The following is a 26455-nucleotide window of genomic DNA, read 5'->3' as shown; positions in this document are numbered from 1 at the left end:
GGAGAGATTTAGATATTTGGATCATTGGGCTCTCTTCCAGCAAAGGTGGGTCCTGTACAAAATTCAGAAGGTGCAGATGCATGGGATAAATTGTATACAAAATTGCCTGCCCCAAAGAAGACAGAGAGTACTGATGCAAGGCTGTTATTTGGACTAGTGGTGTTCCATAGGGAACCACACACATGCAGGTGTGTGTGTGAGTGTCTGTGGGGTGTGTGTGTGTGATATATATCCAAGTTTTTAATATATACTTGGATGAAAAAATTGGAGAGTGGGTTAGTAAGTTTGCAGATGAAATAAAGATTGGTGGAGTTGGGCACCCATAGCGAAGGCTTTCACAGAACATATCAGTTAATCAATTACAGATATTGGCATCGAAATGGCAGACAGAGTTTAATTCAAGTATGTATAAGATGTTGCACCTTTGGCATCAAACCCAAGAAGACTGTATATAGTTAATGGCAGGGCTTTTAAAAGCATTGACATGCAGAGGTATCTTGGGGTCCAGGTTCACAGCTCACTGAAGGTGGCCACAGAAGCAGAGAGGCTGGTTAAAAAGACACAGAGCATTGAGTATAAAAGTAAGAAAATCATGTTGCAGCTATATAAAACTTTGGTTAGTCTGCACTTGGAAAACTGTTTGCATTTCTGGTCGCCCCCTTACAGGAAGGATGTAGAGGCTTTGGAATAAGTACAAGATGTTGCCTATTTAAAAGGGTATGAGTTATGGGGAGCGATTAAACAAAGTTGGATTGTTTTCTTTGGCGATAGGAGGCTGAGGGGGGGTGTCCTGATAGAGAATTATAAAACCATGAGAGAGTGGACGGTCAGAATCTTTTTCCCAGGATAAAAGTGCCATACATTTAAGGACATGTGTTTAGAGTGAGGAAGAATGTTTAAGGAGATGGACAGGGCAAATATTTTACACAGGGAGTGGTTGGTGTGTGGAATGGGCTGCCAGGAATAGTGCTGGAATCAGACACAGCAATAGTTTTTATGACTATTAGATAGGCCACATGAATATGAAGGAGTATGGAGAGATACCTACCAAGTCCAAACAGTAGAGTTTTCATTTGATTTGGACATCATGTTCAGCACAAACCTCTGGGCTGTAGGGCTTGATTCTGTGGATCTCAAATAGACAGCTTAAAGTTCCTGGGGATAATCATCTCCCGTGACTTGTCCTGGCCAACGACATCAATGCAATGTCCATGAAAGTGCATCGCCACCTCTACCTCATTGGAAGTCTGAGGAAATTTGAGTTGTCATCAGCACCACTCAACAGTTTCTACCAGATCCCAATTGAAAGCATCCAGTCATGGGCTTCATTGGGTGCTACAGAAATTTCTCTGCCCCAAGACCACAAGAAAATGCAGAGGGTTGTGTAATGGTTCAGGTCTCCTTCCCTTATAACTCCTACTACATTGAAAAAAGTCTCCTAATCGAGAACCTATCAATGTCTGCTTTAAATCTTCCCAATGACATGGACTCCACAGCCAACTGTGACAATGAATTCCATAGATTCACCACCCTTTGGCTGAAGAAACCTCATCTCTGATCTAAAGGGGATGCCCTTTTATTCTGAGGCTCTGCCCTCTGGTCCTGGACTCTCCCACTGCTGGAAACATCTTCTTCATATCTACTCTAGCCAGCCCTTTTGATATTTGACATGTTTCAATGACGTTCGCCCTCACCTTTCTAAACTCCAGCAAATACAGTCCCAGAGGCACCCAATGTTCCTCAGACATTAACCCTCTCATCCTTGGGATAATTCTCCTAAACCTCCTCTGGACCCTTTCCAAAGCCAACAAATCTTAACATATGGGCTGAAACCTGCTCCAAATATGGTCAGGCCAACGCCTTACAAAGCTTCAGCATTACATATTTGCCTTTATACGTTTAGTCCTCTCATGATGAATGCTAAAATTGACTAATGATGAATGCTAAAATTGACTAAACCTGCAAGTTAACCTTCAAGGAATCCTGCACTAGAGACTCCTTGGACTCTTTGGACCTTTGCTTTCTGAATTCTCTCCCCATTTAGAAAATAGTCTACTCTATTCCTTCAACCAAAGTGCATGACCATAAACTTCCACCTCTTCCCCTATTCTCCCAACCTCTCCAGGTCCCTCTGCAGACTCCCTGCTTCCTCAACACTATTTTCCCCTCCACAACTTGGCCAAAAAGTGCCATCAATTCCATCAACGTGAAAAGTAACAGACCCAACATCAACCCCTATGGAATGACCAGCCAGCTAGAAAAAAAAACCTTTATTCCCACACTTTGCCTTCTGCCAGTAAGTAAATCCTCTATCCATGCTGGTACCTTTCCTGTAATACTATCGACTCCTCCCTTGTTTAGCAGCCTCATATGCAGCACCTTGCCAAAAGCCTTCTGAAAATCTAAGAAAATAACACTGACTCTCTTCTCTGTCCTTCTCATTACTCCCACAAATAACTCCCTTCTAAAAGAATGGAGTGGCACTTGCAATTTTCCAGTCCTCTTGAACCATTCCCAACTCTAGCAATTTCTGAGCCAATATTAATTTCCTCTGTGTGTCTGATCAATCTGATGCTTCAGTTCAGATGAGAACGTGTGAAGAATAAAATATGATTGGGGTTAAGATCTGTACAGGCCAAAGGAATTAATGAAATGTTGCCCCATCACCTTTACCCCATGACTTTTAAAAAGGTCTGAAAATATGAGGCTACAGTCTTTGAATGAACAAGATGACAAGTTAAAAGCTTTTGGTAAACTTATAGGCAATATGCATTATTTAAAAAAAATGATTTTCAATGAAGTTAATACACTTGAAAATAATTCCTTAGGTCACATGTCCTTAACGATATGGGAAAGTGTTAATGTGCCCATGAGGTATGGGAAAATGTCTGACCAATCTGTAATGTGTGGGAAAGTGATGTATTCAAGTTGTGTGAGAAAGTGTCCAAATCAGTAACCTGTGGGAAACAGTGTGTCTGACGTGTATGTAGATTACCAAGCATACTGGTAGGTTCAGTTCGCGCATTCTCCAAAATAAAATTTGTCAAAATCACCAGCTAAGTAAGAACCTATCCTTTGACTTGCTAAAAGTAATTTTAAAAAGTTAGAAGTCCTTTGAGCTGTAAAACATTTTCACATCCATACCATTTTGATTTAAAGTTTAAAATTTAATCAGCAGGTAATATATTTAATCATTGAGAACAATCATAGATCTCTGCAGAGAGTGAAACAAGGAAGTCTGCAGACGCTGTGATTGTGGTAAAAATACACTGAAATGCTGGAGAACTCAACTGGTCGTTCAGCTTCCATAGGAGCTGATGTTTTGGGCTTGAGCCCTTCTTCAAGGAAGAATCAGAAAGAACAAAAAGTAGGAAATCTCAGAATACAGACAATATTGGCTGGGGGAGGAATCCAGACAGAGGTGGGAGAAGATGACGGTGAAGAAGTGGGAAGGGATGGTTTAAACGAAAGCCAGGGAAGTCAATATTAATGCTATCCAGTTAGAGGGTGTACAGTTGGAAAATGAGGTGTTGTTCCTGTAATTTGTGTGTGGTTTCAGTCTGGCAGTGCATGAGACCATGGACAGAAATGCCAGCAAGGGAATGGGTTGGGAATTGAAATTGGTGGGGAATTGAAATTGGTGGCCCCTGGAAGATCCACACTATTATGGTGGACAGAGCAGAGGTGCTCAACAAAACCATCACCTAGACTTTCCGATGTAGAGTAGATCACAGCTGGAACATTGGATGCAGTTGATGAACCCTGCAAATTCACAAGTGAAATGTGGCTTCATTTAGAAGGACAGTTTGGAGCTCCGAATGGTGGTGAGGGAGGAAGTATGGGCAAAGTGTACCATTTCCAGTGGTCACAGGGGTAGGTACAAAGGGGATGATTGGTGGGGAGGGAGGAGTGGCCAAGGAAGTCAAGGAGGGAACGGTCCCTGTGGAAGACAGAGAGGAGAGGAAACCCTATTTATTCCACATTTCTGTACTTCTCTTTGCTGTGCTGCATTAACTCACTGAAACTAAACACAAAAGGTCTCAATACCAGTTGCTTGAATGATTTCTGAGTTGTCCCACACACCATCTGTTCCAACTTTCAGACCACTACACAATTCTTCTAAACACTCATCCACCAAAAGACTGTGTCTGGAGAAAACTGATATGAGTGCTTCTAGATGGCAATCCACCTCAAGATCACAGCAGCAGACCCCAGTCATGCTGAATCCTGCAAACAATGACCACACCCCTAATCCACCCAGTTTTAAATCCTCAGCGACCCTGAAGTGCAGTGTTAAGAAGGCATCACGCCCCACTTCAGTGTCACCAAATTAAGGAACTACAGATGCTGTAAATGCTCGGTAGGTCAGAGAGGAACATTGCTGGAAGTCCATTCCTGGATCTGTTGAGAACCAATCTGATTTTCAAAATTAATGTTGCAAACTGGACTGGTTCAACGAAGGTGATGTTACAGGCAAGAAAGTGTACCAATACTTCTATTTCTTCAGAATCCAAAGGAAATTTGGTATTTCTCCTGTGTTCCTTACCTTTTTTCTTACAGACGCTTCTCCTAAGCTAAACCTCCCCCTTCATCTATCTTTGAATCATCTAAAAACCTAGGCATAAAACCATTTATTCTGCATTCCAAATCATTAACAAACACCATAAAAAGAAGTGGCCCTATCACTGACCCTTGTAGTACACCACTGGTAGCCAACATGAATAGAATCTCTTTATTCCCACTCTCTGTTTCCTACTGATCACCCAATGCTCTACTTACCCAAGTATTTTTCCTGTAATTCATGGGCTCTCACTTTGTGAAGCAGGCTCATTTGTTGCACCTTGTCAAAGGCCTTTTGAAAATCCCAATATACAACATCCACAGCATGTCATTTGTCCAGCCTGCTTGTGATTCTTGTAGTAAGCTTGTCAGGTAAGATTTTCTCTTTTATGAAACCTTGCTGACTTTTGCTTATTTTGTCATGCACCTCCAGGTACTCCATAGCCTCATCCTTGACAAACAAATAGCTTGATCTGGGATCTGCTCTGTCTAGACTGCAAGAAACTGCAGAGAGTTATGAATGCATCTCAGGCCATCATGGAAACAAACCTCCCCTCCATCAACTCTGACTTCACCTACAGCTGCCTCAAGAAAGCAAACAGCATATGAAAGGACCCAGCTCAACTTGGTCACACTCTCCTCTCCCCCCTTCCATTAGGCAAAAAAAAATACCCAAGTTTGAAATCAAGCACCACCAGATTCTCAGACAGTTTCTTTCCTGCTGTTATCACACTATTGACTGGACCTCACATTATTATAATTAAAGTAATGGTGCTCTTGCATTCCTTTATCTCTAAATTTTCTCTGTAACACTATGCTCTGCACTTCTATTTTATTTTGTACAACCTGTTGTGCTCAAGGTTAGGTTGACTTAACTGGATAACACAGAGCATGAAACAAAGCTTTTTTTTACTGCATTTCAGTCCATGTGTAAGTAAATTTAGATATAGTTGTCAACTGTTTTGAGATCACATTTTGGGAAAGGCATTATATGACTATAAATATAAAAGCAAACGGGAAACTTACAGAGAAGATTGATAGAGCAAAGGACAAGTTAAATGATTTCTCAAGTTATTTAGCCAGCTCAAACCAGACTGAGTGCATACCAAATATTCCTAGTCACTCCTGAATAATCACTGATCTTAAATTCCAGAGTTTTCCCTGCCAAATGTCCCTTCCTTGATCCTTCCACTCTACCTCCTGCCTTGGAGATTAAATCTTGTTTGTCTTTCCAAGTCTCGAAGTCCAGTTCCTCCAGTTCTCAGTGAGGTTGCCAAATCTCAGATCTCCCTTGTATCCCCTGCAGATCCTTTCATACCCAACCGGCGCTTCCTACATAAAGGTCGTGGGAGGTGAGTCTTCTTCATGAACTGCTGTTTACCAGACCCCACCAACCCCGAAGAGGGGGAACAAAAGAGCCACAGAAAGTCCAGGTCAGGAAGTGAGAGCGATTTACCCCTGCCAAACAACACCAGAGAAGTAGCTAGCCTTTTAATGCCAGTCTTAAAACTCATAATTGTCCCTTTAAATTATATTAGGATTTTGTTGTAAACTGAATGCAAAGTGACGTGGTAGGATTTGGACTCAGCCCAATCAGTGAGCAAAGGTGCAACAGAAATTGTATCGCCTTTATGTGGAGTCACATTTTCTGTGGGGAGGAAGAACTGCTTTGACTAAACAGCTGGGTGGTTCAATTAAATATAATTGTCCTGAATTCTCTTTCCTGCAGTTGTGGTATCCAGGAAATCCAAAGTAAATGTATCCACCTGAAAATGTATTCAAGGTTTCTTAGCAAAAAATTGTGTAGGGGCAGTTATAGAAGTAACACAGTAACACAAGGCTAGTTTACTGTAGCCAGAATGAGCAGATATTTTCTTCTTTGGCTGGCTCTTTGGCCTTCCTGAACATTTGTGCTCAATGTTTATTTTTGCCCGCAACCCCATTACTTGCACGAGTGCATTTCCCAGTGTTTGGAAGGAGTACGGAGGGCTTCCAAACAGTTCAAACTGCACGAGATATCCCTTGTGCCTGCTGGTACCCATACGTCTTTCACCTGCAGAGAGAAGCGAGCATGCCTTGCTTTCAATGACAGTGCAAGTGGAGGCTTCACTTCTTCAAAGATGAGGGCACCACAAACATAACGGCTGTACTGAGATATGTGCTGCTGAGCTAAACACAACCTTGACTCTTTGTTGGCAAGTTCCCAGCTCCTAGCAAACCTTATTTTACTGACACTGTGCATGAAGAGGCAAGCCACATCTACCCGAAAGCAGCCAACAAATACATCACATCTGCTTAGGAAAAGCCAAGAGGAGCTGTTTCCCTCTGATCTGAGCCAGAACTGATGGGTAGTATCCCTGTGGCCACACTCAGCTAAATGGTCATTTAATGCAATTAAAACAATATCCTGGTGCAGCTCAAGTTTGACTCCACCTCCTCCTCGATAAGCTCCAATGCTAACCAATGCTGGATGATGTCATGTCGTAACACTCAGAATTATTCTCACAACTATTTTATACAGCATCACCTACACTTCAGTAGTAAACAAACAAGATGTATTGAGATTTGCTTGCAGGTTGATGGCCCTGGTTTGTGTCTCCTTTGCCTATGTTTTGACTGCTTAGCTCCCTGCTCCTCTAGCCTCAAGGCCGGCTGCAAAATACATTTTTCAAAGCTCAACGTTCTTTTGCACCTAATAAAAATCCACAATCATCTATATTTCTTAAAATATCAAATTCTTCTGAACAGGCCAAGTTTTTAAAAATAACCCAAACTTCTTGTCACTTTATTCTTTCATCTTATTCCCATCCTGGTATCTCTAACTTTGACCTCATCACAAATATTCTATACTTCCTTGAAAGTGTGCAAATCATAATGTATCATGTCCTATAAGATCAATTTTAGTGTGGAGCAACTCCTCATTCTTTGGACTAAGCACCCTCCTGAAGCATTTGGATTTGTGACCATCAGCCAAGGATCGACACCATCCCAGTGACAACAACTTCTTACTGCTACCTTCCAATAGTTATCATGCTCTTGATACCCCTCTTGTTACACTGATCAAGGATTGCTCTAATACCACAAAAGGAAAGTCACTAATTTTGCACTAGAATAAATGCGAATAGTTGTTATCTTAAACATAGATTTAGACAAAGAACATGATAGGCCCTTCGGCCTTTGACATTGTGCCTATATTCCTATAAAAAAACCTTCCTACCTCATAAGCCTCTATTTTTCTTTCATCCATGTGTCTGTCTAGGACTCTCTTAAATGCCCCTAATACTCCACCACCATCCCTGGCAATGCATTCCTGGCACCTACAACTCTCTGTGCAAAAAACTTACCTTTGATGTCTCCTTTAAACTTTCCTCCATTCACTTTGTAGAGATATCCCGTGATGTTTGCTATTCCTGCCCTTAAATAAAAGGTACTGGCTCTCCACCTTGTCTATGCTTCTCAGAATCTTGAGACCTCTATTAAGTCTCCTCTCATCCTTCGCTCCAAAGATATAAATCCCATCTCTGCTAACCTTGCCTCCAATTTCTAATCCAGGCAATATCCTGGTAAATCTCCTCTGCATCAGCTCCATGGCTTCCACATCCTTCCTATAATGAAGTAACCAGAACTGAAGACAATGGTCTAAGTGTGGTCCCACCAGAGATTTGTAGAGTTGTAACATGATCTCATTCCCACTATTAATGAAGCCCAGCATCCCATAGGCCTTCTTAACCTGCACGCAATCTTGAGAGATGTATAAATTTAGATCCCAAGGTCCCTCTGTTCCTCCACATAGTTAAGTATCTGACCATTAACCCTGTACTCAGTATTCTAGTTTGTCCAGATCTGTCTATCTTTTGTATTTATTGTACCTTTTAAATTTAATTATGTATTATAGCAATTTTTTTTGAAAAGAAGTACCTGTTCAGCTGAAGCAAGGGAGAATTTTGATGTGTATGTACATTGTGCAATAGAGAAAAAATTAAATCATCATTAATTGTCAATTACGCTTAACAATGACAAAAAAATGATTTTGCTATTTTCATTTGTATCTCTAGAGATGGACATGTGATGTCCTGTAATGATTTTCATCTTTATATCTATGATTTTCTCAATTACCGTCCATACTGATATTCCAGCAGACCTTTAGTCATTTAATCTTTGCAAATTTTTGGCCTATTAGTGTCCCTTTTTTCATTCCCTCCTTTCCTCCTCCTTTCCCCTGGCTCAAATTATATCTCCAACCATTTCCCATTCAGATAAAAGGTCATTGGTCTGAAGGATCAAGCAAGTTGATCTCTCCAAGGACATTATCCAGTAAGTCATGTATTTCCACCATTTTCACTTTTCATTTCAAATTTCCAGAAACTGCAATATTTTCTGTTTGCATTGTCAAAATGGAAGTTGTGGTCATGTAAAGAATTATTTGGGTAGGAATTTAGGGACTACTCATTCCCTTCCAATGTTGCTCCCCAGTCCCCAGCCCAAAGCATTGGCTCAAGAGAAATATGGAGTAAACATTTATTTTCCTGTTTTTCATCGCTGCATTTGAGTTCAAAATAAAATGATGGCACCATGTGATAGGCATGACTAACACATAATTGATAACTAAGAACTTTCATTAAAACCTCACCCACTAATTTAACGATAATAAAACAAGTACCTCTTTTTAGCATGACAAATTTAAATTCCAGGTGCCCAGTTCAGATTCTTCTTTGCAAATCTCCAACCTGATTTTTGCTGGTTGTCAAATAAATAATGGAGCTTCCGATGAATTTATGTAATTGCTGGCAGGATAACTGTGCTGCCATAGCAACTAATACATTTGTAAACAACAATGCTCAAAAATCATATAAACATTAAACAAAACACATGGTTTATCATAAAATGTATTCAGATTCCAACATATCAAGCATGTGTCATCTATGAGCAGTTTATTCATTTCTGTTCTATCTGTGGGATTTCATTTCCTTACATAATTGAGTATATTTCATAATTTTTTCTGTGGCCGGTCAAGCATGAAGGAAATTTATAATCAGGCTGTGCACACATCCTCTAAAAGCCACTAGTGATGAGTCAATTCTGACTCACATAGTTCCGTTGATGACCTCAAGCATTTAACAGCTAATAAACCACTAATGGTCACCGTTTTTAACTTTTTTTCCGGTATTATGCTTGAGATCAAATGTGGAATAGATATATAACTGCAAATTAGAAACCATACATAGGGCATGTGCTGTAATATTAACTCCAGCCATGCTTTAATATACTTTTTAAACGTCACCAAGGCATAATGAACAAATCACCCGAACCTGCCAATAATGGCAAAATCCATATTAAACTATAGTTGATGTACAACTTCACGACAAAATAAAAGCGTGCATGCAGAAGACAGACAGGAGGTCCATGATAGAATTAACATCAGAGATGGACAAGGAGAAAATGATGGAATAGAGGCAGGTCCACTGGATGTGTATCTTGTTCCCATTACACCATCCAACCATTACCCAAAAGGCCCATCACAAAATAAAATCCATTTGTTCAGAGGAGAATTAAAACAGACTAAATTTACCAGACTGTATTTACATTTATTTTTATCCCTTAACAATAGATATTTTACAGTGACCCTTTAAACTGTTTCTTCCCATACCAGTTTGTCACTGCCCTGGACATGAATACATCCAGTGAGATTGAAAGGATGGGGGCAGTTTGCCAATATTCACACCAAGTTTCCGATGGCAGGGAAATATATGGCATATTTACAGCTGCAGCTTTGCCTGAATCAAAAACAACATTAACCTTAATCATCAATTTCCCTTAGCTTCAATATGCCATTGCTTCACTGTATTCTTTAATCACAGGTCCACTCTGAACTCTGACTTATCCAGTGGTCTTTGTTCCACCCCAGATAATTCTCATACATTGTTAAAGAGTCAGCTGGAAAAATCTATCTCATGATGATGCTTCCTACCCCACTCTCTGATGAGAAATTAAGTGGCTAATCAACTTCACAGTGAAAAGGAGAGTAATAGAAAGGGTTCATGACCATTTCTACTCATGGATGTTGTTTAACCTGCTGAGTGCCTGTTGCTTATCATTGTCTGCTCCAGCATCTGTAATGTTGTGTTTCTCTGTGAAGAGTTGATGGGACTCGGGGCATTGATGGGTATGAGGTGTTCATGGGTATAGGGTGTTGATGGGTCTGGGAGGTTGATGGATCTGGAGGGAGTTTCTAGGTGTGTGGGGAGAGTTGATGGATATGTGGGGCAGGGTATTGAGTTTGTGGGGATTTGATGCCTCTGGGGAGGTTGATGGGTCTGGGGGGAGTTGATGGGTTTGCAGAGAGTTTATGGGTATGTGGGGGGAGTTGATGGATGTGTGGGGGTGATGACTGTGGGGAGTTGATGGGCCTGGAGTGAATGGGTCTAAGGGATGATGGGTCTGTGGGAGCTGTGGGGAGTTGATGGTGTGGGGGATTTGATGGGTCTAGGGGAAGTTGATGATGCTAGGGTGTCAGTGCATCTGGGGAGAATTAGTGGGTCTAGGGGATGTTGGTGGATGTGTGAATGGTCAATAGGTTAGGGGGGTTGGCAGATATGTGGGGGAGTTGGTGGTTTTGAGTGTTTAATGGGTCTGGATGGATAGATGGGTGTGGGGCAGTTGATAGGTTTGGAGTGGTTATCCATCTGGAGGAGTAATGGTTCGGGGAGTCGGGTCTGGAGGGAGCCAATGAGTCTGGGGGGGTATTGATGGGTTTTGAGGAAGTAGATGGGTATATGGGGGGGTTAGGTCTGGGGAAGTTGCTGAGTCTTGGGGGATTGACGGGTCTTGGGAAAGTTGATGGGTTTGGAGATTTGATGGGTCTAGATGGGGGGTTTGGAGGGTATGTGGGGGAGTTGGGTCTGAGGAGAGTTGATGTGTCTGGGGAGCTGGGGATGTGGAGGATTTTATGGGTCTGGGGAGGGTTAATGAGTCTGGGGGGGGCAATTTAATGAATCTGGGGGAGAATAGCATCAAGGGCTGCTTTGGTGAAATTATGTTGCTTGGGTGAGGAACCAAAATTTGGCTGCACCCTCAGAACAATATACTTGTGAGAGAGAAGGAGACAACTAGAGAGGAGGAACAAAATCTCTTCTCCCGATTAATAGATATAAAATAGAGCAGCATGTTATCTCCTATTACAGCCTTGAAGTTGTAGTGTATTGGAGTCATATACCACAGAAATGGGCGATTTGGCCCATCATGTCCACTCCCACCATAAGGTACCCATGTCTAATAATCCCATTGGTTTGTTAGCTTTGATGCTTTGGCAATTGAAATGCTCATCTAGATACTTCTTAAATGTTCCAGGTGTATCTGCCTCCACCACCTTCTCAGACACGTGTTCCAGCTTACAATCACTCTTTGGAGGAAAAATAAATTCCTCAAAGCCCTCTAATCTTCTTACTCCTCCTCTTTAACTCAAAATGTGGAGTAAGAGGATCAGACTTCTTATTGGTCTTAGACATTTCTGAAACGAGGAAAAGTTTTTTGCTATCCATGGCCTCATAATTTTGCATATATTTATCTTGTTTTGGCTCAACCATCTCCATTCTAAGGGAAACAACCCAAGCCTATCATTATTTCCTTATAACATTATTTCTATCCAAGCGAACATTCTGGTAAATCTCTTTTACATGATCTCCTTTCTTATAGTGTGGCAACTAGAGCTGTGTGCAAGACTAGGTGTTTTATAATGTTATCAATACTCCCTTGCCCTTGTACTTCATGCCGTGGGTACCTGGATAATGAAGACCAACATCCTGCATATATATCCATATTCAGTGAGTGTTTATTGTCATATATACAAGTACAATGCACAGATGCCCCAAAATTCTTACTTGCCGCATCTTAACAAGTATGTCATGTGCACCAACAACAATGGTAAACATTTAAATGAACACAAATGCAAGGCAGAAAAAAGAGATACTAAATATTAAGAGATAGATAAATATTCACTGTTTGCCTTCTTTACCCCTTTATCTATGTGTTTCCAATTTTGAGATCTATGGATTTGTTTATATCCTGCCTGTTAAGATGCACTACCCCTCATTATTCAGGATTCATTTCCATTTGCTATTGCTCTGCCAACCTACCAGCTGATCTCTATCATTACATAACCTAAGATTATTCCCCCTCTTTATAAAAAAATACAACCAATTTTGGTGAAATTTGCAAACTTACTGATCATGCCTCATGCACTCATATCCAAATCATTAATTTAAATAACAAATACTGAAGTCCCAGCACTGACCTCTGTGGTAAATTGCTGGTCATGGGGTTGCAATCCCAGAAGCAACCCTTCACCCTTAACCCTGGCCTCTAACTTTGGACCCAATTTGCCAATTTATCTTGGGTTCTGATCTTTTCACATCTCTTAAAGATAGTGTGGATTTTACATATATATATATATATATATATATATGTATATATATCATGAAGTCTAAAGGTTAGAAACTATTACAAACCCTTAAGTATTCCCTGAGAAGGTGCAAGGGTTATGTCAATAGTATATATAGTATAACCCTTGCACCTTCTCAGGGAATACTTAAGGGTTTGTAATAGCTTCTAACCTTTAGACTTCATGAAACTAAAAATTCTAGATTGAATTAGGTTGATAGTTAATTAACCTTTCATTTATTAACCTAAAAGTTAATCAACCTTTTTCCATCTCAAAAAAAAACTGCATGTAATAAATGAAAGTTCTTCATCAGAGAAAAGTGACGAGTGTTCATTTCTGAAGTATTACGTACATATGTACAATGCAACAAAGGCTGATTATTAATTTGTTCCACTATGAGACATTGTTACACAAAAAAAATTGGAGTTTCTGTTACAAATCAAGAGTAAAATTCCAATTCTGAAGAATTATGGGTTATGCTTTGGTGTGAAAGGTGCTACTAAATTGATACAGTCAGGATTTTGCCATTATGAATGACGTATTTAGACAATTGCAATATTACCTCCATGATATGAACATTGCCATTAGCAAAATAATTCCAATGGCGATCCTGCATTTCACAAAGTTTTTTTTTAATTTACAGGATGATAGAAGCTAAATTGGCCATTTAAACCAGTGTCGCTTAATTACACTCAAATTAACCTTCAACCCCATATATTTTGGAGGGTGGGAGAGAACTGGAGCACCCAGGGAAAACTCATGCAGATACAGATGGAATGTACAAACTCTTTTACAGTGGCAGATTCAAACTCAGGTCACTGGAACTGCTATAGCGTTGTGCTAACCACTAGACTAATCATGCCACCTGTGGAGAGATGGGTTGGACATGGTGGGTATAATACATACAAAACAGACAAACATTATTTTCTGGCTTTAGAACAATATCTGCCCATCATCTCTCCAGCAATTTATGATTATATAGCCCTCTTAACATTATAAAACAGCCTTGTGGCCCTGGAACATAATCAGATACAACTTCGTGTTGAAATATTTTCAAAGAAACAGTTTTTAAGATGTGTCTTAAAGGAGATACTAATGGCATAGTTTCTAAGGGAATTACAGATTATCGAGCTGAGATACTTAAAAGCAGAGCCACCAGTATGAATTAAGAAAAGTTTGAATTTTTTTTTAACTTACTCCATTGTTCATCTTTCAGAGGCCAGTTCTCCACTGGACAGGCCATTACATTATTGCTGGAATCCACAAACAGACATGTGGGCCATGATACATTCCACAGATATCACTGCAAATCTAATCCAAGGTCTGCAGCTGTCAGATTGTATTAAATGAACAATGGTCTTTAAATCAGGAATATATTCTTTAGAATTGACATACAATGATAAAAGGTAGTTGATATTTCATTTTGTTCTTCTCTTGAAAAGTATGAAGCCAATTTACCACTCTGGTTCAGTACTGCTCACTCAACCATTGGGCTCTGCATTGCCCTTCATTTCCATTGTGCAATGTGCCAAACAAGGTAATTAGAAACTGCCCCAATATCTCTGCTCCCCCTCATCCAACTTTGCCTACAGCTATCAACATCTGACAATGGTCAAAAATTATTTCAGCTTTTACTTTAAAAGATATTTTAAATGCCTTTCAGAACCCATGTTTTTAACTCCAGTTTGTTTTTTTTAATTTCTTATGCTATTCCTTGCTTTCTGAGCAAGAAGGATACCAAAATAATTCATACTTTGGCTATACATAAAAACATAAGCTTTAGTTTAAACCATTGCTGCAGAGTTTGTGGAAATTAATTGTTTAAAAATGTTGATTTGAAAGGATGTGTGTTTACATCAGATAAATTGTACCTGGATCACAGTTGTTTGGGTGGACTTTGCCAGAGGCATGTTTCGTGAGTTCACCTGGGCACTGCTTCTTTGCCTGTAGTAATATCAATAGCATTAACTGTCATTTAGTACCATTTACTTTTCCATTCAATTGATAAATAAAGCATTGCAAATTATCAAACAAAATTAGGCATGCTTCATGTTGTTCCACATTATTCCCACTGTTCAGAGCACAATGTCATACAATCAATTTGTTGTTCTCCATGTAAAGAAAATAGTCATTTAGTTTCAAAAAGCCTAAAAATATAAATGAACAATATTTTTACTGGGGGAGAGGAGACTACAATAAAAGCTTCATTCTCCATGAACCTTTCTCCTGATAATTCTTCAATAGAATAGACAGTGGTAGGGAACTGACATGACTATCAGGCCCTATACTATATCTGCGTCAACGTTTACAGATGATCATCCAGTAAGGTTCAGGATGGGGAAACTGAGCTCAGTGACCTGGTTTGATTTTTCCACAAGAAGAGATGAGATGTAACGGTATTTGACAGCCAGTGGAATTTCCAACCATGAAAACAGGTTGTGATTTCATTAGATGAAACTTTGGCTGAATTTTGTCCATTCTTATTCTTGAAGATTTGTAAAGAAAGAGCCTTTTTTATTGCTTTGTATGAGTACTGAACCTCCTTATCACTTCAGCTTCATATCACATGTAGCCGGGTATCTACTCACCAAAGCAAGCAGTGAATAAAACTCTAAAGGTTTTCTACGAATGGAGTATTAAAAAAAGAGAAACCTAAAAAGTTGTATTACAGAAGGTTGATCATTTTCTTTAAAGCTGAGTGATTTTTTTTTGTTCCAATCTTAATATTTTATCCATAGCTGATCACGATGAGTCAGATACAAGAAAAGACCAGTCAGCAGTGGAACAGTCATGGTTCAATATCAAAGAGCAAATGCTTTTATGAGAATAGGAGGAAAGAGAAAATCATTGTTGTAAAAGCCTTGATAGATTGATTTCAAAGGGTTCTTTTCCAGCTTCAGATTAATTTGGAGAAGTATTGCTGAAATCTTTTTCAGTAAATATTCTTTCAGGGGGCCAGAATACCCCGATGTAAAGCCGTATATTCTACCCCTATGTGGCTGTTGGGAGGCCACCTGAAAGAGGAGGCGCACTTTCCAACCCTTTTCCAAGAGGGCTAATTGCCAGAGCACTGAAGTCCCCCTAGCCACCTGAATGCAGCCATCTGAAAGCGGCTGCTAAGGGGCGGGCTGATGACAATCAGCTGGCGAGCGTCTGATGGCCACTTCCCCTCTGCCCCTACCCACCGGAGCGGGATGTCAGAGTGTGCTCTGAGGAACCTCTCCTGCGGCTGTCCCTTTCAAGTGGACAGTGCAGTGGTTTCAGGGCATTATCCACTTCTGCGGGTGCATTCTTGGTGGAGAATGCACGTGAAAGGGACTTCAGACATAATTTGTCACATGATGTTTTATATTCTAAATCTTGTATCTATTGACATAAATTGAAAGGATGAAAACGCTACAAAAATACCAACTTTCATGTAATTTTCAGTATACCGGAATGGGTTTGAAACTTTGTTTCTATATTCACTGCAGGATTTTAACACAAATCTTGTAGGCTTTAATTTAAACATTAATTAACACTACATTTATTTTGAAAGCAAGTATGTTTTGTAGAGCCATTGCTGACAGTTCAATCCTAAAATAGTTTATTTCATGTTAAACCACCTGTTACTGTCCAGGGAATTACACGTCTGACCCTGGCAAATTTGAAGAGATAGGAAGAATAATTTTCAAAATTCTTATCGTAGAGTGTACCACTGATGCATTAATTTAAAATTATTCAGTCCGTGATACACTTAACTGTACAAAACCTCAAGGCATTTAGTACAATTCAATACAACTTTCCTCCCATTCCAACAGCAGGCATTCCTCAATTTACAAAAGGGTTGATTTCCTGGAAAACATTTTGTTAAGGAAAAATTTGTAAATTCAGATTTTGTTTCCCATTAGATTGAATGTAAAACCTTTCATTGAGTTCCTGAATTTAAGAATTTCTACTTTAAAAACCTAAGTACTTCAAAATACCACACAAGTATCTGAAATAGTAAAATATAATTTTATTAAATATTACATTTAAAATTAAGATAATGAAAGTATTTATGATATATCCTTTCAGGTTATTCACCAAGCAAAATGTACATATTCTGAGGGGTCTTGGCAGAGCGGATATGAAGAGGATGCTTTGTCTCTGGGAGAGTATAGGGCAAGGGTTTACTGTTCAAAAATACGAGGTCACCTATTTAATTTTTTTTTCTCTTAGAGGCTTGTGAGCTTTTGGAACTCTACTCCTTGAAGGACAATTGAAGAATGATCTATTAAAGGAATTTTCTTGAGAGGCAAAGGGGTGAAAGGGAGTTTTGGAGAGGTGAATTGTGAATTTGATATCGTCCTTGATCTTCTTGAATGGCAGAGCAGGCTAAAGGGATCAAGCGGTTCACTCCTGCTCATAATTTGTGTCGTCGTGTCTTCTTATGTCTGTGAAAGTGGTGGCAGCTAAGGTAAGAGGCAGAATTGTCACAGGTGTTTGTTTCATCATGGCGCTGGTTAACCTCAGCTCGATAGTGTTTGTAACATTGATGGCAAGTGCTCCCCAGTGACTGTGCCTGTGGCTGATAAACAAAGCTTCAGGAAGTTGTTGACAGAAATCTGGAAAGCTATTTTCTTTTGCATTCGACAGAGCTTTTCTCTGTAAGGCACCTTCTTTCATGCAGTCACATCTAATACTGCATTCCAAGTTGAAATGTCGTTTTTGAAGAAACCCATTGCTTTGTTGATGTAGAACAGCTGTAAAAGCCTTTTCAAATGTTAAATTTAAAAATTTTTAATTTAGTCATGCAGTACGTTAACAGGCTATCTCAGCCCACAAGTTTGTGACACCCCATTAACCGGTGGGAGGAAACCCAGAACTCCCTGGGGAAAACCCACACAGACACGGGGAGAACGTACAAACTCCTTACAGACAGCATATGATTCGAACCCCAGTTCTGATCACTGGCGCTGTAAAGGCACTGTGCTAACCGCTACACCAACCATGCCACAGTTGGTGCTCTATCAATGGATTCTTTCACCTCTTGTGACTGCTGTTCATCAGGCTCAAAGAGATCCTCACTTGTGAGCAGTACACAAAAATGTTGGAGAAAATGAGCAGGTCACGCAGCATCCATAGAAAGGATGTAATTCCCTAGACATTTTGGGCCTGAACCATTCTTAGGAGCTACTTGTGAGCTTCATGTCATGAGATTTTAGTAACTCTTCCACATCACCCTGGTCCACTTCATTGAACTTAACCATATTTTCCAAATTTACAATGTCATTTCGGTGACTTTTCACCTTCATAAATTCATAGGTATTAGGCACATACCCTGAGCAAGCCCACTTCATGCACCATCCATTATTCATAAGGTCATTTGTGCTGATAGCTTGTCTGTGCCAGACACATTCACACACAGCCCACTTTTCAGCACTCAGCCCATAGCCTTCAATGCCATGACACTTCAAGCATTTTTTTCCAAATGCAGGGTACCTGCCTCCAATACCAGATCAGTCCAGAACTTCAACAACAATCGGAGTGAATATCAGTTTCCTCAAATTGCATCTGAACCTCCTCCTGCTTTAATTCTGGATAGGTGGAAAATTTCTCATTATCTACAATCTCTAGACCCCTCACAATAAGCAAGATCGACCAAGCTAGGACTTTTGTCTTTGGAGTGACAAAGGATGTGAGGCGACTTAATAGAGCAATACAAGATTATGAGGCACTTAGATAGGGTTGATAGCCAACACTGTTACCTGGGGCAACAGTAGCAAATACCAGAGGCCATCTGTTTCAAATGAGTGGAGGAAAGTTTAGGGGAGACATCAGAGGTAGGTTTTTTTTGCACATAGGGGTGAGTATCTGGAATGCTTTGTGGGGGGTGGTGGTGGAGGCTGGTACAATATGGACATAAATGTCTCTTAGTATGGGTATAAGAATAATAGAGGGTTGTGGGAGTGAGTTGGAAACGATCTTTTATTTGGAGTAGTTTTACTTAATTTGGCACCACATCGTACTGTGCTATAATGTTCTATGTTCTAACAATTTTGTATATATCAATCAAATATGCTTTAAACCTCCTCTACGCCAATGGAAAGCAAGCCTGCCAATCCATTCTGTTCTTATAACTGAAATGTTCATTGCAAGCAACATCCTAGAGAATTTCATCATATCCTAATCCAATCAAGTTCTTCCTGTGGTGTGCTGAACAGAAATGCATGCAGTGCTGCAGCTGAGGCCCAACTAATGATTTGTACAGTTGTACCATAACTACCCTGTTCTTGTATTCTGTGCCCCAACTACTTGTGCTGTTACATTCAAAGATTCTTTTACATGTTCACTGAAGACAAAAGATCTGAGAGAGAGCACAACATTTAAAATTGTCTTCTTGTGTTGCTTGCAGAGAGAGGAACCACTGGCTTGGTCCGGATCCTTCTGGCTACCTTTGGAATGTTCATCCTTTTTGAAATCCCAACATTCTAAACTGTCCTCCAGACCATGACTCATGCTCTGGGCCTTCTTCCACTCCACAGCACCCCCAGTGGTGGTTTATCGTCCAAGTCCAGAATTTTTTTTTCATTTTCTGCACATGCTCAGTCCATCTCCCACTCTCTCAACAGTCTACCTTCACCTTGGCTGTCTAAGGGAAACTGTCACTTTTTAACATAAAACCACACAACACATAGGCCAATGCACAACACAGAACTCTATAACACCTCCCCTCCTAAAAAAAAATTGGTCCCCAAGAACAAATTTTTAACAATAAACACTCAATTTTTTACAATAAGTATGTGATTAGTTTCATATCTACCCAGATTAACATCTTGACAAACAATCTGCTATTACATTATCCACCCCCTTTATGTGTGTAATAATTAAATTATATTCTTGTAATAGTAAGCTCCAATTCAATAACCGTCTGTTCTTATTTTTCATTTTTGACAGAAAAAAATGATGGATTATGATCAGTATATATTATTAATGGTTTTTGAGCAGTACAAATATACACATCAAAATGTTGCAATGCTAAAACAAATGTTAATAACTCCTTCTCAATGGTTGAATAATTTCATTGATGGTCACTAAACTTTTTCAAGAAGTATGAAATAGGATGTCCTACTCCATCACCATCCTTCTTCTGTAACAGTAGTGCACCAACCACTTCGTCAGTGGCATCCATGGCTAAAGAGAATGGCTTTTCAAAGTTAGGGGACACAAGTACAGGCTGATGGCATAAAATGGCCTTTAACTTCAGAAACGCTTCCTGGTATGCATCTGACCAGATAATTTTTTCTTTCTTTCCAAGTAGTTTTGTTAATGGGAGTGTAATTTCTGCAAAGATTTTACAAAATTTATGATTGTAGCCAATCATACCTAGAAATCTCTGAAGAGCTTTCTTATTACTGGGGATAGGGAATGCAGTGATAGCCAATACTTTTGCTCCAACCAATGCCAACTGTCCCTGTCTTACCACATAACCCAGATAAATTACAGTGGCATGTCGAAACTCACTCTTGTGCAAATTCACTGTGAGGTGTGCTTCCACCAGTCTCTGAAATAACTGCTCTAATTCAAGCATGTGTTCTTCCCATGTATCCGTACTAATTACTAAATCATCGATTATAGGCTCCTCAGTGCGCTAAACCCTGAATTACTGCATTAATCATTCTCTGAAATGTGCCAGGTGCATTTTTTATCCTGAAAGGCAAAACATTATACTCATACAATCCCGAAGGTGTAACAAATTCAGAAATCTCCCTGCCTTTCTCTGTCAAAGGAACACACCAGTATCCTTTTAAGAGATCAATCTTTGTAGAAAACTTAGCCTTCCCACCATATCTATACAATCATCTATTTTGGGAATAGGGAACGCATCACTCTTTGTCACCTTGTTTACCTTTCGATAATCTGTACAAAACCTAATTGAGCCATCTGGCTTAGGCACCAGAACACAGGGTGAACTCCAATTTGAACTTGATTTTCGGATTATGTCATTTTTGAGCACATAATCCACCTCTTGATCCAACAATCTGCTCTTTTCCTGATTAACTCAGTAAGGATAGGCTTAGCATCACTGACCTCCACATCATGACAAGCCACAATAGTTTTTCTTGGAACATCTGGGAATATACCCTTAAATTTCATAAGTAATGTCTTCATTTCTTCCCTTTATGATTTAGTCAAATGCATTAGCTTGGTGTCTAAGTTTTGCAAAACTATAGAATTTTCCAGCCTGGGGCTTATCACTTTCTGTGCTCCATGACCTTCCACAAAACTTATCTCCTCCTTACTTTCCTCTGTAACTAGCACCTTGGTAAGAATCCTAGTCTCCTCCTCAGCCATTTTCTCAAAGTAAGTTTAAGCATGTTCACGTGACAGACCTGTGTCTCTCTTTGATGATCAGGCATCTCAATAACATAGGTGACTTGGTTAATTTTTTATTTCACCTTATATGGTCCTGAAATCTGAGCTCTCAAAGGGTGTGACTGCATTGGAAATAAAACCAATACTTTGTCGCCAAGTTTAATGTCCCCAATTTTTGCTTTTTGATTATACCGAATTTTCATTTTTCCCTGAGCAGTTTTTAAATTTTTCCTCACCATTTCACAAGCTTGATGTAATCTGTTTTTAAATTTGAAAACATAATCCAACAGATTTGATTGTATATCATTATGTATCCACTGTTCCTTCAATAATAGCAATGCACCCCTGACTTCATGACCAAACACCAACTCAAATGGACTAAACCCAAGAGACTCCTGAGTTGCGTCTCTAGCAGCAAACAATAACAAATGGATTCCTTCAACCCAATCTTTTTTTATTTTCCACGCAATAAGCCCTCATCATATTTTTCACAGTTAAATGAAACCTTTCCAAGACCCTTGACTTTTAGGATGATATACAGATGACACAATTTGATGGGCTCCCAATTCATACACCACCTGTTGAAATATTCCAGACATAAAATTACTCCCTTTGTCCGATTGAATTTCCCTTGGTAGGCCAAACAGTGTGAAAAATTTTAGCATAGCCTTCACAATCGTCTTTGCTTTAATGTTTCTCAGGGGAATAGCCTCTGGAAACCTTGAAGCTGTGCACATAAGTGTTAACAAATATTCATTTCCTGCTTTGGTTTTTGGCAATGGCCCAACACAATCCACTATCACTTTTGAGAAGGACTCCCCGAAAGCAGGGATGGATTGTAAAGGTGCCACTGGTGGTCCTTGATTAGGTTTGCCCACCAGTTGACAAGTGTGATAGGTTCTACAAAAGTTCACAACATCCTATCTTAATTTTGGCCAATAAAACTGTTTCTTATCTTTTCTACTGTCTTCTTCACTCCAAGATGATCTCCTAAAGGTATACTATGAGCCAACTTTAATATTTCATTCCTGTAAGTTTTGGGAATTACAACTTGCCTTACTACCACCCAGTTTTCACTGGCAGATATCAATTGTGGTCTCCACTTTCTCATCAATATTCCATCTTGAACAAAGTAACCTACTGGTACATTTTCAATTTCCTGGTTAGACAGAATCTTATCTCTTATCCCAGCAAGATCAGTATCTTGCTTTTGTCTGGCTATTTATTCTTCTCTTAACATCAGCAAAGCTGGATCCTTAGGTTTGTCCTCAATGCTTGCCTCCACTACAGAATCATCACAGACTTTCTCTAGCTTTACCTTTTTTCTAGACATAGCTCTAGTAATGGCACACACAGGGTAGATTTCCAAATCATTTTTGGACTCATAAACCAATGGCTTACTTGTGAGTTTCACAACAGGTATGACTTTACCCTCTGTTAAACCATTTCCTAACAAAGGAGAAACTCCATCCACCGGCAGACTTGATCTTATCCCTATCATCGTAACCAGGCCATTAACTAAGTCTGATTTCATCACTATTCTATGCAAAGGTATAGGCTCTGCTTCACCACCAATGCCATGAATTAAGTTCACATCTCCAGTATCAGTCTCCTCACCAAACTTCAAGAAGTTGCTTAATACAAGCAATTGGGCTGCTCCAGAATCCCGCAGGATTTTAACTGGCACTTGATTGGATCTTTCTTTAACCGAAATGAAACCTTCAGTTATGAATGGTTTAAAAATATCCCTTACCTTCTCACTCTGAACACAGGCAGTTAGTACCACCCCTTTCTCTTTCTTCCTTTTCAGTACAGGACAATTTGCTATTATGTGCCCTGGCTTCTTACAATAGAGGCAAATAACACTCAAAAATTTTTCCTTCACCCATTCCTTTTCCTCTCTTCCTTTAACCTCACTTCTATATTTTCTTTCTGCTCTACTTGGATTATCAGCAGTATTCCTTTGAAAGGTTTTCCCTGGTGTCCACTTAGGCTTGTGGGTTAAAGCATATTCCTCTGTGAATTTAGCCAATTCTTGCCAAGTTTTTATATTTTTCTCTGCCAAGTACGCTTGAATATCGTCAGGAAAACAATTTTTAATCTCCTCAATCAGAATGATTTCCCTCAATAAATCAAAGTTATTTTCTACTTTCATTGTGGCACACCACCAATCAAAACACATAACATTCCTATAAGCAAAATCCAGGTAAGATTGGGTTGCTGCTTTTTTTAAACTCCTGAACTTTTGTCTATAAGCCTCTGGGACTAGTTAATAAGATCGAAGTATAGCCTGCTTTACAAATTCATAATCAGCTACTTGTTGTACCATGAGACACGAATACACTTGTTGGGCTTTCCCTTTAAGAACACTTTGTAGCAGGAGTGACCACTGGTCTGGTGGCCATTTTAGATTTACAGCTACTTTCTCAAAATGCTGAAAATACTGGTCTCTTTCAGCTTCCTCAAATGGAGGAATTAACCTCACTTCTCTACTGTCCAGAAACCTCTCCTCCTGACCAGCACATGGGTTTTGGGCTTCTCCCTCTCCTTGTTTTAGGATCATCTTTAATTTAGCTAGTTCTAGCTCATGCTTCCATTCTTTCTTACTCTCCTTCATTTCTGCCTGCCTCACTGCTTCATGTCAGATTTCCTTTATGCCTCTCTTTTTCCCTCTAACTCTAGTTTTCTCAAAGCCAACTTTACTTCCTCTGAAGTCTTCTCTTTTGGAAACTATTCTGTAATGGAGGATTTAGACCAGCTTATGCAAGAAGGGATGCAGTTGCATAAGATGACATAATCTAAATTCCACCATGGGGCCCAGGATGCAGTTCAATAGGAAGAGATAATCTAATTTACACCATGAGGCCCAGGGATGCAGTTGTCTTTTGTTTGTCGCAGACTGTCAGGAGACCTTGAAGATAATGAAATCACTTATTCAAAGAGATAAGATTTGAGTAAACAACTTTTGGGTAATATAAGCCATGGTCCCACTGCTGAAGTTTAAGACTCTCAGAGAGGTGGCAACATCTCTCAGCAAGAAGAAGAACTTCTAGACTCCAACCAACGTCCCAGTCAGGGGAGGTGGAAAAGCTGCTACCGGCGCCCAGACAACCTACTACAAGTGTGCAGTCGTTGCCTCGCTTTGGCAGTTGGGACCAGTCCAGGTATTGATAAGTATAATTGGGAAGGGCTTGCATATTGTAGTTTGAATTCAGCTTTAGATTTAATAATAAAGACTTGTATAAACTCAAGTGCTCTCGGTGTGTGTGTCTGTTTTCTTTCGGTAGCTCAAACACTATGACCAATCTAAAACGAACAAAATGAGAGGTACAAGTATACTCATGTAGAGCTCATCGAAAGAACCAAAGACTTGTTGATCCAAACCAAGGCTTTTATTAGCAAAAGACAGGAGCTCTTCACAGGTGGCCGACCAGTCCGGAATGATCCGACCTGGCTAGGGACACAACCCTTTAAGGCCCAGACAATAGGCGTGGCTTAGCTCTCAGCCAATCACTGTAAGCACAGTCTAGATACAGTAACTATATACACTATGTACATTGGTGATAGATCTGTACTATCACAACCCAGGACATGTTCTAATGCAGCTTCTTCAAATACCCCCTTTCTACATAGTGCTTAACAATCTTTCAGGCAATTTCCTTTTTTTTTCATTCCAGTTTTTACTGTAAAAAGTTTTAACTTGCCAACTATAACCATCAGTTCTGACTTCTTAGCCATTTTTAAATTAACCACTGAAGGGTTCGCTATTCATAGTTGCTGGTTTTTCTGCTAGTGATTTATACATTCACCATTTATTTTTAATTTCAAGCCGGAGGTTAAGTCAAACTCAGACGACTGATAACTAAGCCCAAGTCAATCGCCCCTAAAGCATCCAAATTGGTTTGATCCTGGATGATGCCCCCTAATTATGTTACAAGGTCAAACCAGCTACCAAAAAGAAGGCATATCACACAGGGGTAAAGATAAACAATTACTTTATTAACAAAAAATTCACTTCAAATTTTAATTTAAAATCCCCCCTTTTATAACAATGCCCATTGGTTACTATGCAAATCTCTATAACAGTGTAAAACTAATAAATTCCCCAGCCTTAATATAACATATGTAATTAAAGTTGAAGTTATATTTCCAACCAGCCCACAGAAAAACTTAGACACAAAACAAACAAGACTCACAAAACTTCGATCTCAACTGAAGCAAAGATCATAAACAAAATTCAGTTTGTTTGGTAAACTGAAGACAAAAGATCTGAGAGAGAGCACAAAATTTGAAGTTGTCTTGTGTTGCTTGCAGAGAGAGGAACCACTGTCTTGGTCTGGATCCTTCTGGCTGCCTTTGGAATGTTCACCCTTTTTGAAATCCCAACATTCTAAACTGTCCTCCAGACCATGACTCATGCAATAGGCCTTCTTCCACTCCACAGCACCCCCAGTGGTGGTTTATCGTCCAAGTCCAGAATTTTTTTTCATTTTCTGCACATGCTCAGTCCGTCTCCCACTCTCTCAGCAATCCACCTTCACCTTGGCTCTCTAAGGCAAACTGTCACTTTTTAACATAAAACCACACAACACATAGGCCAATACACAACACAGAATTCTGTAACAGGATTCATTTTGGTTCTGGGGAATATTTTCTCCACCTAATTCTCTGCACCAACTTCCCATCCCTGCAGGATGAATATTATGTGGAAACGCACATCTCATGAAGCCTTCAAACCAGCCGTGACCCAGTTGAACACAGCAGGAGACCAATTGCCCTCTTATCTTCTCTTCGGATTTCCCACCACAAGTTATTTTCCTGGATTATCATCAAACTCTCAGGCACATGCTGTTTATTCCACTCTAGTTCTTCTTTGGCTTGGCTTCGCGGATGAAGATTTATGGAGGGGGTAAAAAGTCCACGTCAGCTGCAGGCTCGTTTGTGGCTGACAAGTCCGATGCGGGACAGGCAGACACGATTGCAGCGGTTGCAAGGGAAAATTGGTTGGTTGGGGTTGGGTGTTGGGTTTTTCCTCCTTTGCCTTTTGTCAGTGAGGTGGGCTCTGCGGTCTTCTTCAAAGGAGGTTGCTGCCCGCCAAACTGTGAGGCGCCAAGATGCACG

The 26455-nt window shown here is 39.9% G+C and overlaps 1 protein-coding gene across 1 annotated transcript in view; it reads right to left on the bottom strand.

The window, feature by feature from the left end:
• sgk1 (serum/glucocorticoid regulated kinase 1) overlaps window positions 1-26455 on the bottom strand; it is an 89529-nt gene that overhangs the window by 21516 nt on the left and 41558 nt on the right. Inside the window, exon 2 of the mRNA XM_069887283.1 lies at window positions 14869-14941. Within this exon, the coding sequence (XP_069743384.1) occupies window positions 14869-14941 (73 nt within the window). The remainder of the gene's footprint in view (window positions 1-14868; window positions 14942-26455) is intronic.

Source organism: Narcine bancroftii, chromosome 6 (assembly GCF_036971445.1).
Source record: "Narcine bancroftii isolate sNarBan1 chromosome 6, sNarBan1.hap1, whole genome shotgun sequence".
NCBI lineage: Eukaryota > Metazoa > Chordata > Chondrichthyes > Torpediniformes > Narcinidae > Narcine > Narcine bancroftii.
Note: the sequence above shows the minus strand (reverse complement) of the source record. Positions and strands in the feature narration are given on the sequence as shown.